The sequence below is a fragment of the Pelodiscus sinensis genome, chromosome 10 (genome assembly GCF_052426305.1).
Source record: "Pelodiscus sinensis isolate ZL-2025 chromosome 10, ASM5242630v1, whole genome shotgun sequence".
In the NCBI taxonomy this organism is placed as follows: Eukaryota; Metazoa; Chordata; order Testudines; family Trionychidae; genus Pelodiscus; species Pelodiscus sinensis.
In genome coordinates, this window is record NC_143061.1 from 52233451 (window position 1) to 52248722 (window position 15272).

Below are 15272 nucleotides of genomic sequence, written 5' to 3' on the forward strand. Positions count from 1 at the left end.
TGATACAGATACACTTCTTCTCCAGAGTGTCCTCCTTTTTGAAAGTTCAAATATGGTAACTCTGCACAGCAAGATTAATTGTTTTCTGGGCAGTGGTTTATCAATAGACGTGCTATATGTTTTCACTGCCATGCATATTGTTAGGGCTTGAGCCAGAAAATAAACAGAATTTTACTATCAGATTCCAAGTGGAATTTGCAGAATTGACAGAAAATATATCTTGACGTTTGTAAATTGAACTGACTTAATTTGAACTGTAGGAGACTGTACATATAGAACTGCCCTATGATATTTACAGTTGAGCCCCACTGTAAATCTAAATTTCTTGGCTTTCTAATGTCTGCTTGTTTGATAAAGTTTATTGAAGGCTTTATAAGTTATTGAAACACATTGTAAATTTTAACTACAGTTTAACTCAAATGCTTCTCTTGCGAATTAATTTCTAATTTTACAATTACAATCAGTTCTCTAATACATGAATTGTTAAGTGACTGCATAGTTTTGATGATGCAAAGTAATTACATTTAGATATATTGTGGTTGGGAGGCAAAAGTGTGTATGTGTGTAATTTGTTTTTGGTAAATTGAACAGGATTTGTTGATGATATCATTGAACCTTCTACTACTCGAATCCGCATTTGCCGTGATCTGGAAGTTCTGGCAAGCAAAACACTATCCAATCCCTGGAAGAAGCATGCAAACATTCCACTGTGAATATTAAGGAGAATTAGCTGCAACATGAAGCCACTTTTGAGACATGGGGAAGGTGCTTGGAATACGTATATTATTTGCTTAAGTACTATGTAGCAATACATTTGACAGAATTGTTTTATCTGGTATTACATCATTACTTATAATGATCAGATTCTTTAGTCAGACAACAGTCCTGAAATTGCTTTCCCCTTTGAAATTGTGAGTCCAAATGAAGCCAAAGACCCCAGAGTCTGATCTTCTGGCATGGAGACAGAGAAGGAATATTCCATGGCTTTCTGTTGGCTTTCCTTTGTTATTTAGCACAGACAGAAAGGGCTCCAATAGAGAATTATGCCTTTGGATCCAGTCAGATCTTGGTATCAGTGGAATTTGGGAAGGATGCATCATGTATGGCTCCTGGCTTGTTGGTTCTGTCCCTGCATTTCAGCAACCATCAGATTTGTTAGGCCAAACTCCTAGGATAATCACTCTAATGGTGCTGATGGTAGGGTTCTTGAAGCACTGGAAATCATCCTGAATGCAGAGTCCTGAGGAATTTGTTCTTGGGATCCATGGTTTCGTTTCCTCTGTTGTTTTCTCCAGAGCTGTTGACTTTACACTCCCACTGAAGCAACACTCTTTAAGTGAGATCACATTCTCACAGGTGGGTGTAATAACACTTGGCTAGAAACTTAATTGTTTGTTTAATTAAAGTTGGATCTAATGAAAGGTGTAAAATGTGCTAATGTATCCTGATATTGCTTGATCCATTGTTACTTTTATCACACCTTCCCACTGCTGTTTGTGACAAGAGGCTGACAGAAGGGAAATTAATATACAACAGTGGAAACTGGTAATGGCTAATTGAAAATAAACAAGATATGCAAATTACTGCACTGGAAAATGCAGATTTGTGCATTTGGGATATTTAAATAGCACGAGAGGTGTTCAGCACTTTGTATGGGACTGGTCCTTGTCCTTGTGACGTGTGATGGTACAGATTGTCAGGAATTGGAGACTGAAGCAGAGCCAGTCTGTGGGCAACCTAACAAGTGCAGCCAGCCTATAGTAACTGCCTGACTGTTTATACTGCCAGAGCAATGGGTAGAGCCAGCAGATGGGTAGCAGCTACTCAGAGCATTCACCCGCAGCTGTGGTAGCTCCTGTACCTGTTTGTTCCCAGTCTTGCTTCTTCCTTGTTCCAGCTCTGCTCCAGTCTTCACCTCAGTCTTGCTTTGCTTTAAGTACAGATTTTGAACTTGGCTTCAGTTCCTGGCTTTTTTCTAGTCTGGCATTTGACTTTTGACTCTGGTTCTGACCCTTAGTTTCAGTTCTTAGCCTCTGACTCCAGCTCTAACTCAGAGCTCCAATTCATGACTATCTAGTCCTGCTCCAACCACTAGGCACGTCCGCCATGTCCTGTCTGTGACCCAGATGGAGGCACCATGTGTGAGAATGCTGGCATTGCTTCTGTTGTGTGAGGGTTCGTTTTTTCATTTTCATGTACTCGGTTCATTTGTTGTATGACTCATGCTGAGAAAATTAAATTAAAATCCACAAAGAAAGAAGTCTTCAAAGGAGCCATTTGTGCTGGGGAGTGCAGAGCTGTTAGTGCAGGTGAGCTCTTTCTGGTGTGGGAAAAAGAGGGACTAGGACCTGGCATGCTGCACCGCAGCAGAGACTTGATACAGAAACTTCCTGCTTCAGCTGAGGGACCTCAGGGAAAGAAGAATCACCTGCCTTCATCCTCTTTCGCAGCACTGCCTCACTCAGGATCAGAGTGCTCAGGGCAGTCTTCTGCAGACCTTCCGTTGTTGGCACCAGCAGTTTCATCTATAGAGGAAGCTTCAAAGAAGAGAGCCACCTACAGCAGCCTCCTTACAGGGACCTTTTACAATTACATTTTTAGTTCCAAAAGCTTCTTTTTACTTTCACCATTCTTCAGGTTCACTCCAGAACCTCAATAACCAGTCCTGGAGGATTCCCTGATCTACATGCCAGACAAATCCTCAGTTAAAAAAGAAGTCAGGGAACCTGTAATGATAATGTCTTTGAACCACATGTCAAATTAAGGATTTTAGTACCACTCAAATCATTCAGTCTCCTGTCATGACTCTGCATTAGAGGTTTCTTCCTCCAAAGTCTGATTCCTCTACAGACTCTGGCAGAAGGTCCTCTGCAAAAAAAAAAGGGGGGGGGGGAATGGATTGGATTGGGGAAAAATAAGTCTGGGAGAGGAGGGGGGGCATATGGGAAAGAACCTCCTAAAAGTCCTGAAGATAATAATTCTAACTTTGCTGCTTGGTTTGCTCCAAACTAGCCACACTTGGTTCCCTCCAAACTCTTTCTTCTAATGTCCACAGACATGGTCACATCAGCCCTCATGGCTTCAATAACCACAATTTAAAGTACAAGTTCTCCCACAATATACAGGATTTGTGTCTGAGTCATCTGCTGTAATCTCTTCTAATTTTGATCACTCTACATGTCAAATGCAAGGAACAACACATTTGAAGTGATGGTGAAATAGCAGCCCATCGAGACAATCCTTTTGATCCTTTACTTCATTCTTCTTCTTTTCCATTTCACAGAGTTCAGCTGATGACTTTAACACCTTTTAGAAATTATTAAAGTGTCTGGAAAAACTATTAGAAGTTCCTTTGGAAATAGTTTAGGAAAAAGCATATAAACACTTGGACATTCTACAGGTAGCATCCTGAAGCTGGGTCGCATTACCAGTTAATGAAGGGATGCTGGACTCAGCCAAAGATCTGTTTCTGATCAATCAGCTTCCATTTTAGCTACTGCAAAATGCACAGATCATAGATATCTGGTGCCATCTAAAAGATTTGTATATTTTGATGCTCATCTGGGTCCATCATCTCTAGCTGTTGCTGCAGCAAATGAATGATCAAAGGAGTATGGAAAATCTACCCTCAAGGAGAAACCCCAAGACAATGGATTTGTTTGGGAACAAAATTTACTCTTCTTGAGTTTTACAGGTAAGCATAGCACAATATTATTTTCTGCAGCAGGATAGAGTGTGAGTGTTAAGGACAAGTTATCTTCAGAATCTAGAGGTCAGTTTAAGCTATTTGTGAAGGGCAGCTAACTGCTGAAACCTCTTTTCTAGCTGTATTACATGAGGTTGATTTGAATGTTCATTCAGGGCAAGTTTCAACTACAGATTGAACCTCTCTGGTCTGGAACTATCTGGTCTGGCAACATCCATGGTCATGCTAGTTGCGGAGCTCCGGTGGACCCAGGGCTGTAGAGCCCAGACACCCTGGGGCTGGCTGTGGAGTCCCAGTGGCCCTGGAGCAGTGGAGCCATGGTGGTCCCAGGGCAGGCTGTGGAGCCCCAGTGGCCCTGGGACAGCCTGCAGAGCTACTGGGGCTGGTTGTGGAGCCGGGAGCAGGGGAGCCCAGCAATCTGCTGACAGACCCCAGGGGAGCCTGGTGACCATCAGCAGACAGGCTGACCTCTGGCCTGGCAAACTCCCTCCTTTGGGATCAGCCAGGTCCCAAGGATGCTGAAACAGAGAGATCCAACCTGCACAAAATTACAACCTAAGTTACATTAGCGTACAGCACCACAGAAATTAGACTGCTTTTTCATGCCCGCACTACGCTCCTTTTGTCAGCAGTGAGCATCCTCACGCAGAATGCTTGCACCATTTTAACTGTTAGTGTGCGGCATATGGGATGACTTCTGACAGGCAGCAACAATCAATGCAGGCAGCACATTATCTACATTGACACTGCATTAACCTAACTACATTGGCTTAAGAACCATGCCTTTCATGAGGTGGAGTTAAGTTGGTATAGCAGGCAAGTTATGTTGGTGGGAGCTGCATTTTAGCGCATACTTACAAAGTTAGGTCTATGTAAGCTGCCTTACATCAGCCTAAATCTGCAGTGTAGATCAGGGCTTAGTGACTACATGTATTCTGATGCAATATTCATCATACTTAACTGTCAGGTTTACCAAAAGAGATGCAAGTGATTATAGAATATTTGTCATTCAGTGGTTGGAATCTGTCCTGTGTCAAGGCTGATGACTCTACATTCATTAAAAGACTTGAGATCCACACTCAGATCATTGGGTTTGTTATGCACCCCTTGTTTCAGAAAGAAAGTTTTGTCATCCATCTTCATTCCTCAGCTATGAGAACATTCAATATCCTGATTCAGATTCTCAGTAGCAGAGACCTCCTAAACAATTTGTACAAGGAGAAAGAAGACAGCTTCACTACCTCTTCTGTAAGCAATCAGTTGGATCAGACACAATGACATCAAATTTGACTTGGACTAGTCTACAAAGGTGTTGTATACCCTTTACTCCACCCTTGGATTCCCATCTATCTTATTTCCTGGAGACTTGAGTGGCAATCACCACAGATCAATGGATCCTTCAAGTAACCAGGGCTGATTCTGCGGGTCAGTTTCAATCCCTGCCTCCTTGCTACTCCCCTTCATGGTGCCTTTTCAGGAACCACTCTCATGAGAGAGCCAGGCATCAGGAGATAGGCAAGCTGATCAAACTTAGAGAAAGAAAGAGTGAAAATTTCAGGGATATATTGGAAAAGATTTTTATTCTCCTTATTTCCTCTTATCAAAAAAGAAAGGTGGCTTGGGTCAGATTCTAGGTCTCAGGGACCTGAACAAATTCATCTGATATGTGAAGTTCCCCACATGGCAATTCTTCCTTTAGTCATCCCTATCCTGGATCCCATGGGATTAGTTCATTCCGCTCGACTTACAGGATGCTTACAGACAGTAAATATGTTTTATGGCTCTGGGAGTCGGGTGCCTTTCATAATTTAATCAACACTGAGGGTGTTTACAATTTCTCCCCCCCCCCCCCCCCCCCCGACCAGTCATCTTCATAAGGGTGAAGCCATGCACGCAGTTCAGAGTGGTAGGAAAGAAAATAATTGATTTATTTACATACCTGTATTTGAGTATTAACTTTAAAAAGGGAAAGCTGATTCTGTCACAGTCCACAGAGTGCATTGTTGCTCCCTTCATCTTGTTAGCAATGTGAGCCTTCCTCCTACCAGTTTTCAAACTTTAAAAAAGAAAATCTGTTTGCCCGGAGCGAAGAGCAACCGTGTTACAATGGAGTGGTGTTCCCGATCATGTTTCACAATGGCTGGTAGGTGAAATTTGTCACATAAAAACCCAGTCTGATTTCTCTCGCTGGCTATTTCAAAATACGGAGATTTTTGAGTAAGAGAAATATCCTCTGACCCAGTAGATGCAACCCATCCCAGTGAAAGAGTGAAGTGTTATGAACCGAACTACCATAACCCTTTGATTCTTTATAAGAGAGCCGGCCCCACTGTGTTTTGTTTATTATTCTTTGTTTTTTAGATGAACCTAAGGTAAACTTTAGCTGACCCTAGTGCTTTGTGTTAAATTAATAAGCAGGAAAATGTGCTTAATCATCCACTTTGCTTTTACTCTTAGCTGACCTAGTCCAAATGCCCCAAAAGGAATGACTTGTAATTAATATGGGGCAGGTGTTTTCTATTATTAGTGATAGTCTATCAATAGATGCTTTTAGATTATCAGTCACAGAAACCAGATACTGAAAACAGGTTCACAGCCAATAGGTCATTTTTCCTTGATCTCTTTCTACAAACACCCATGGTATACAAAGGAATGCCTATTCCTATAGGTTTGTGCTGTCATGGAAAAAATAGTGTAATTAATAAGGGATACTCATAAATGCACTATAATAGATAAAATCAGTAATCTATCAAATGGATAAGGAACATTTGGTATAGTAGATGGGTAGAGCCCTGCAAATCCATGGATATCCACTGACCATTTTTGCAGATGGTTGCAGATCCAAATTTTAAAGCTCTTGTAAATACGCAGATATTTACTTTATATGCACAAATCATGTTTACAGGTCACAGATCAGATGTGAAGCTACACAGGGCTCTACATGTGTTCTGTGATCAGTGTAACAGCAAACCATTAAGTGATGTCTTGATTGTTAAGTCATTAAGAAGCAAATATGGTGACAGATGCCATTAGCTTATTGATTAGGTTGAGATAAGCCTATCTTTTGACAGCAAAATCAATCCTGGAAAAACGCATGAGTGGATATTCCCCGTTCTAAACTAGAATATAGAGGATAAGTTGTTGGAAGATAGAAGTGAACTGAAGTATACTGCTGTCCCTTCTCCAGTTACATACATACATTGGTATGTACATTTCCTTTCTGTATTCTGTAGAGTACTGTATTAAGTATTGATTCACTAGCATACTCAAATAAAGCTTCAGATGAGTTAATTCATGTCTTACTAAATCTGAACATGCGACAGGTGTCAGAGTTTGTAATCTTTTTGTGCCATATAGTACGTTTTCTGAGCAGTCATGAGTCTGGCAATTTCCTAATTAATGTTCTTCCAGTACTCATATATAGCTTTAAGATTCTCACTGTAGCATCTAGTTGTCTTTGGTTTGGCTGAATGTCTGATTATCTCATATCCCGGACACAATTATGTGAAAAATATTCCCCTGAACAATGTTAAGTTTTGCTAGAATCAGCAGTAATATGCACAGCACTATGTCATAGAAGAGGTTCTCCTGCATACATAGCTACCACCACTCAAGGAGGTGGTTTTAGTATGTCAACAGGAGAGTTTCTGATGACATAGAGCAGCTATGCAAAAGATCTTACAGTGGTGCAGCTACAACCTCATTACTGTAGACATGACCAGAGACGCTCAGGGATTTACATACAAATAGTCATGAAATTCAACTGTGCAGAATACTTTCTAAAAAGTCCTGAAAACACAGACATCATAAAACTAAAGTGTCTCTTAGGACTTTTCAACTACATACATAATGGATGTAAGTCACTTAAATCTTACTGGAAGGTAACATAGGGTTAGTTAACCCATACAAGGGTATTGCTGACTTTGCTTGCTTACTTTGTGGGAAACCTCTCAAGTGACTCCACTTAGGAGGCTTCAGTGAGATAACTGTCCTACCATGAAAACTTTCCTATCATGTGTGCAAAGATGTAGGACCTCTGTGGTTGAGTGCATCATAAAGAACATAAGTGCTGCATAGGGGAATGAGTATAAATATGGTAAGTATGTACAGTACTGAAATAGGGAAATACAGTTATAACCAATTAGCTCATTTCATCAGTTAGTTATCATTGTGTTATGTAGTGTTATGGTCAGTTCATATGCTAGTTCATACATAATCAATGTATGCTAAATAGATTTAAGTTACTAGGTCATAGGCTTAAGGATGCTTGCCTCAAATGGGTGGTTTAGAAATAACCCTACACCGGTAATATTGCAAGTTTACTGCAAAAGATATGCCAATATGTGATGTTATGATAAAATTAGATTTCAGAAAAATGCCAGTTACTGTCCAAGATCATGAGATATCCAGTTGAAACATCCTGGAAAGTCCTGCCATCACTGCAGGGTACATGTTGTACATAGATACTAATGAGAATGAGAGTAACTAAAAATAATCTATGAAAAATGGAACACACCAATATTCATGGCGTTGGAACTGCAGATTGGAAAAGAGGGTTGGCATAATGCCATGGGTGTATTAAGAATAACAAGAAAGAAGAGATTGCTGGGTGGGTAAAAGTGGGAAGATCCCCAAGAGATGACCCAATAAGCAACCCCAGCAGGAACCATCCCGCTGTCAATGATTGTTTGAGAGGTCCATCAGACCCTAGAATATCTTTGAGGATGTGAGTATTTACTACATTTTTAGTCATTGCATAGATTTTTGTAGGATTTACATATTCATGGACACATAACTTTTACTCATTGCTTTCATAAAACTTGTAGTACAAATAAGACTTGTGGTTGTCTGCAGTTACTATCCTTGGACTTTGTGCATTTCTAAATTTGAGAAAAGCACCAGAGGTATTGTTCACTTTGAACTTGAAACTGTAGCAACAGGAGCTGACCCCTTCTAAAAAAAGAAGGCTACACAATACAATCTAGATTGCATGGTTTGCCTAATTGACAAGTATAACTGGATTTTTCTTTTTTTCAAAGAACACAGACTGGAATGCAAAATGATATATTATTGCTTCCATACAATGTACCAGATCATTGGGTTATTGCATTAAGATGTTTCCATTGTTATACATTGGGATTGTATCCACTAATGTAGTACTACATAATAAGATTCAAGTGCAGCTGTGATATAATTTCCTGTATTTTGTGGGTTTTCAATAAATGTAATAGATTCAAATGGTACTTCAATATAAGGCTTGAAATTCTGAGTACTGCAGTTTAAAAATAAAGGGCTAGTCTGAAGAATGTTATATTGGTAATGTATACTCAAAGACTACATACATCAGGGAATTCACAATATGATTTTCTCTTGTTTTAGTGAGATATTACACACAAGAGTATCTGCATACAATGTTTTGAAAAAAATTGTTACAAAATTGTTGAAATTATATTTCCAATAACACACACACATGAATGGAATCAAAAGAATTGTTAATAATTGACCCTTGTGTGATGAGATGAAAGAAACTTCTTGAGGAATTGGAGGTGATTTCTTTTTAGGTACATATTTTCATAGTTTACATGTAGTGTTAGGGTGAAATAAATTTTTAATAAATGATACTACAACAATGAAGACAATATGATCCTGACACCTACAAATAAAAATGGAAGCAACACATTCCTGTACTCACTATGTTTAATAGTGGACATTGACTGGACTCATGGGAATTGAGCATGGAATGCTCATTGAATGTAGACCCAAACAGTAGCATTTAACATGTGTGAAGTTGGTGTTAGCAACTCAGGTCATACTTACTTATCAAAAGTACAGTGTAACTCTTGCAAGAGGTGAGCATACGTGCCCTGCCTTCCAGAGGGAACCAGTGAATACTTCCGAAATCATAAGAAGGATGAATACAACTGCAGAAAGCGTGTATAGTTGGGGTGTTTACAGAACATGTATAATTTTCTTAAGGTAAATATCTTGATTTTTTTTGGAATTATACCATTGAACTACAAATGTGTAATAGAGAAGTTCAATTTTAATGTTCTTTTGAGTAAAGGAAAAATATATTAAACACTTTCTAAAAATGGGCTTTAGATGCTTGATTGTGAAATAATGTTGAAATGAAAAGTAAGCAGTTCTTTTTAAATACTTCTTATACTAACTTTCACAATTTGAAAATACCTTTTTGTGTCCAAATTTCAAAATTGAGATTTCACAATAGTAGCAAATTGTGACAAGGCAGTAAAACCCAACAAAACCAGCTGCAGACGTAACTGCTACTAGTAGTAAATTGTGATGTCAGCAATTGTTAAATCAGGAAGGGGGCTGTGCTGTTTTGGGCTAAGCCAAGCTTTGTAACTGTGTGTGCTGGGCTGATTTGAGCCATGCTGGGGTGGGGTCTGTTCTCTGCTGTTCTCAACCAGGGCAGATGGTGGGGAGGTCTGGCCTTTTCTGTGCAAAGCCAGGCTGTGCAGGGTTAGGGTGCAGCATAGCCCAGCTTGGACCAAGCTGTGGGGGTGTAGTCAGCTCTATTAAGCCAGGATGGAGATTGGGGCTGTAATAGGTTGTGTTAACCCAGGTTGTGTGTGAGGTGCATTGGGCTGGACAGAGTGGAGGAGTCTGGGCTGGTCTCCATATTGGGCTGAGCAGGGACTGGGATGTTGAGCAGAGCTGGCCAGGGAAAGTGCTGGGTTGAAGTTTAGGCTTTGCTGGGGAACATGGGTGTGTGTCCATAATAGACTGTACTAAGCCATGCTGGGTGGGAGCTTGAGCTGAGACCAGCAGTGGTCTGTATTGTTCTGAGTTGTGTTAGAGGGTTGTGTTGAGGCTAGCTGGGCATGGGTTCATCATATGCTGTGCTAAGCCAGGCTGAACAGGATGCTGTCAATGCAAGGCTGAGGCAGGTGAGGGGTTGGTGCTGATCTAGGCTGTGCTGGGAATGGAGCTGAAATGAGACAGGCAGGGGTCCATGCTGATCTGAGCCAGGATAGGGGAGTGGGTCTGTCCTATGTTGTGCTGAGCCTGGCTGGCTGGGGCTGAGCAGAGCTGCCAACAGGGAGGTTAAAAGTAGAGCCCAAGGGTTTTTCACCGCATAAGCAAACTATGAATTTGTCTTCCCCACATTAAATACAGAGAAAAATGAGACATCTGCAATGACATTTTATCTTTATTAACTTGTCATTTGAAAGAATATAAAATAAAAAAATGTATGTTTTCTACTTTTCTTAATTGTAACACATTTATACTGTATAGGGTAAACTGCTCAGTAGCTGACACTTTAAAGTTTTACCCACATTGAATTTGTGACAAGTGCTATAAAGAGTTGTATTTCAAGTTGCAACTGTCTTCCTTCCTAAGGAACTGATTTTGGGGCTGGGGGGGCGGGGGAAGCTATGGAAATCTTCCTTCCTTGCTACTGAATGAAGTCTGATTTTGAGTTATAACCCTTTTGCACTGGGTCATTGATTTATATAAACATTTAGCAATTTTGCTTTTTGTGCTCTTGCTTTTACAAATTGGGTAATAAGTTTTTTGAGACAAAGTAGGAGATACTTTGTGTTCTAGCGGGAGGGTGGCCAGTCCAACAAGTCTCTCCTTCACCATGGATGAACAAAGGTATGTCTTAATCAATTTTAACTTTGGAAAGCCACGTTCCCCTACTAGCAACAGAAACTGTGAAAGGCAAGAGAATTTGAAGAGCAATGAAGATGTTGTGAAAATTGTCTGTTCAGAAATAAATTTCAAGTACATCTTGAGATGTAAGATGTTAACTTAAAACTATTTAAAATAAAAAGGCTGGAATTTCTATTATTGAACATTAATTGCAATAGAACAGCAGGGAATGCATATGTTAAAAGATATTTAACATTAGCAGTCAGATGTTTGAAAATCAGGGCTTTGCTATTACTTTAACAACAAAAGTTTACAATAAATATACAATCTTAATCTTACAAGTATTTGTGATTCTCCTTTTACAATCTTGTTAAAACCTCATCAAATTTTTCAAGTCCAACACAATACAAATTCTTCACGGGTACAGCATCTTTGGGTTCACAGCTTGTAATATGGCAGAACAGCTGTTGTGGGTTGCTGACCAGCCTTCACTAAACGGGGAGCAATACTGACTCACATGTATGACTGGTCAAGGCTGGGCTACTGACTAAACTGCCAGACTCTGCCCCCAGGCAGCAAAGCCAGGTGGTGCTGTTTTGAAGCTATGCTGTGACACATTTTAACTGTATTTACATACACAGCCACGTGCCATGATGTGAAATCAATCTCAACTTTTGTCATGGCAATGATGCACTATTTTACACGTATAATATTCAATATGTTGTTTATAAGAATACATTTAATAGAAAAAAATCACTCATGTCTAATTTGGCACAACTTTAAAGCCTGGCACCCCAGATGACTGCCTAGTTTGCCTCTATGGCATCACACTGGCTCTAAAAGAGTCCTGGTCAACAGTAGTGGCAGCTGGGAAACGTGCCAGGCCTTTTAAAAATTGCCTGAGCATTTTAAAAGGCAGGCACAGGCGCATGGGCAGCGGATAGAACCCCCTGGCAGGAGGCTAGTCCCTGGGCTACACTCATCCCAACTCCCCCACTCAGAGAAGCCTCAACCCTCCCCAGGCCAGAGGAGCCCCGCACATGCTGCAGGCCTCGGTGCCAGGAGACCTGTGTCAGTCTCTCTCACACAGCGCCCCGGGCCAGCCGCAGCTGTGCCTCCGCTCCCCAGGCCTAAGCTGCTATGGGTGGGGAGCAGCTCGAGGAGCCCCATGCAGGTTAGGGGGCAGCCTCGTGGCAAGTGTCACTGGCTTTGGGTGGGGGAGGCTGCCGGCTCCGAAAAGGGGCGAGGCTCGGGCAGCCAGCCCCTCAGCACGGCCCAGGCCTGTGCCCCACCCCCCGCTGGCCCTCCGAGCCGGCCAGAGGGGGCGGCGCGGGGCTCCAGCCACTGCTGCAGTAGCAGGGACCGGGAGCTCCGGGGCAACGGCCCTTCCTGCCCCCGTCAGCGGGCCTGGAAGGGGAAGGCGCGGGCCTGGGGTCTGCTGCTGGGACGGGGCCCCTGGCTCGGGCCTGGGGCAAGGTTGGGCTGGGCCAGGCTGAGCCAGGGGCCGGGCGCACCGCGATGGCTCCGCGCGGGCAGGGGCTGTCCCCGGCGCGCCTTGCCAGGGCACGGCCGGGTTCCGCTAGGGGGCGCTGGCCGCCGCCCCCACCCCAGGGCTGGGCCTCTGCTGCGGGGAAGAGCCGCGGCCGGGCCGCGCATGCGCCGTGCGCGGAGCCAGGCGGCAGCGGCGATGGCTCCGCAGTGACGGTTGGCTCTAACGGTTGCTATTGACATTGCGGCGCGCAGCGGATCCTGCCGAGCGCCCAGCGGGGGAAGCTCTCGGCCCCGCGCAAGAGGCCGCAGAAGCGGCGCGGTGATGCGGCAGTGCTGAGGCCCGGTGCATCCGCCCCCTCCCCCGCTGCCGGATCGGGAGCCGCGGCCCGGGCCGCCACCGCCGCCCTACGCTGGGCTCGCGGTCCCGCCCCGCCCCGCGCCCCCATGCGGGGCCCCTGCTAAGCCGCCGGCGGGACGGGCGAGGGCGTGTGGCCGAGAGGAGCAGGCCCGGCGGGCGGGCGGCCCGGCATGGCCCGCAGCCTGGAGTAGCGCAGCCGCCGGGCCCGCTGCAGGCGGAGGAGGAGCCTCGCGGCCGCCGGACGAGCCAGGCCCCGGCCCCGTGACACTGCCGGAGAGGGCCGGGCGGGCCCTGAGGGGCGACGAGCGAGCCCGGCGCAGCGCGGCCCTTCGCCCCGCCCAGCCCCCGCCGGGCAGCGCCGCGGCCTCCGCGCCCCGCTCGGGCCGCCGCGCGGCTCCCGGGGTCCCGCAGCCCCGCGGACTTTCGGCCGGCGCGGATTCGCCGCCGCCCTTTCTTCTCACCCCGGAGCCGTGGGCGTCGGAGCGGCTGCGATGAACCCGGTGAATGCCACTGCTCTCTACGTGTCAGCGAGCCGCCTGGTGCTCAACTACGACCCCGGCGACCCCCAGGCCTTCTCCGAGGTCACCAAGCTCCTGCCTTACTTCCGACAGTCCCTCTCCTGCTGTGTTTGCGGTGAGGAGCTTTCTATTGTTCGCTGCACAATGAATTCGGGGCCTTGTGTACCCTGGGGAGCCCACAGCGCTGAAGCCGCCTTGCTTTTACACCCACTTAAATGGGAAATGGTCCCGCAAATCTTACCGTTGTTTAACCCCTTTTCCGGAGAGTGGGGCACATCGCTAAGATGTGACACCTGTAGAAGTCTGTATAGCTTCCAATGAAGTTAGACCTTTTTTTTTTCTCCGCCCCCCCTTGCCTATTTTCCAACAACTCCAAAATTGTTCACCTTGTGCCTGCATAAATTGGAGAAATGTAGAAAACATAACAAGAATGAGCATGCTGGGAACAAAACTTGTCTAATTTTTGAGATCTTATAAAATACCCAATAAAGGATTGCCCCCGAAAGTTTCCAAATCAGGTGGAAAACATTCAGATATAGAAACCTTGCTGAGTCAAAAAATTTTAAGTTCAGCTTTTTGCAAAAAAAACCCAGAGCACTATATATATATATATATAGTATCTTGTAATGGTTGTGCCCTGTGACAGAGAAGCTGAATTAGAACCAAAATGTTTTGACATCAGGCATTGGAACCAAAACATTTAACACGTGGGTGTGCTGTATCTCCCTGCCTACTTGACTTGCAAAACAGTAGATGTGGTAGTGCAGTTCATGCCTTGGTGAGGTGCACTGAATGAGGGGATAGGATGCTGATGGCGATCTTGTGTAGCTGTATTGGGGGCATGCACGAAATGTGGTAGGTTTGTATTGCTAGCTGGGAATGGAGAATACAGTTCTCTGCTGCCTTAAAAAAATAGCTTCTCTCAACTATCTTAAAAGGTTTTTGGAGAACATGCAGTACTGGTATAAAAAAACACATTGGAATGCATAAGGACAATAATACAGAAAGAATGCTATAAAATCAAAGGTATACTCAGAAATACTCTAGTCACTTATGGTCAATCTACCTCATATAGGATACAGCTGAAAAAGACTCTATGGTATATGATAATTATTAGAAATAGTGGGAAATTTTCCACCGACAAAACAGGAAAAATAATTGGGACAGTTTTCTTAGAAACGGAATAAGAGGGATGTGACAAAAGGTATACTAAATGGTGTAAAAGGCAGACCAGGAACTTTTATTCCTCTTTTCTCATAACCGAAGAGCAAAGGGAGTGTCAATTAATTTGAAACAGCAAGCTTAAAGTGACAATTTTTTTCACATAACAAATAATTACCCCATAGAGCTCAGTGCCATAAGATATAATTGGGGCCAAGAGCTTAACTGGATTTAAAAAAAGAATTCGACATTTATATGGATAACAGAAATGTAGCATTACAACAGTAAGGGTTAAAATAGAAGAAAAACACAGGTTTTAGCCTCTCTAGTTGGGCACTGTCTGGTCCAGCAATGTCCCTGGTCCAGCATGATTTTAGTTATCTGGTTGTCCACTTATGGGTATGGCCAAGTTTCCCCA

At 43.6% G+C, this 15272-nt stretch overlaps 2 protein-coding genes across 2 annotated transcripts in view; both read left to right on the forward strand.

Annotated features, from left to right (window-relative positions):
• The window catches only part of PCCB (propionyl-CoA carboxylase subunit beta), a 75709-nt gene extending 67296 nt beyond the window's left edge, over window positions 1-8413 (forward strand). Inside the window, exon 15 of the mRNA XM_075937379.2 lies at window positions 592-8413. Coding sequence (XP_075793494.1) covers window positions 592-713 — 122 coding nt within the window. The 3' untranslated portion in view covers window positions 714-8413. The remainder of the gene's footprint in view (window positions 1-591) is intronic.
• Window positions 8414-12455: 4042 nt separating this feature from the next.
• The window catches only part of MSL2 (MSL complex subunit 2), a 35245-nt gene continuing 32428 nt past the window's right edge, over window positions 12456-15272 (forward strand). The window contains exon 1 of the mRNA XM_075937378.2: window positions 12456-13808. Coding sequence (XP_075793493.2) covers window positions 13667-13808 — 142 coding nt within the window. The 5' untranslated portion in view covers window positions 12456-13666. The remainder of the gene's footprint in view (window positions 13809-15272) is intronic.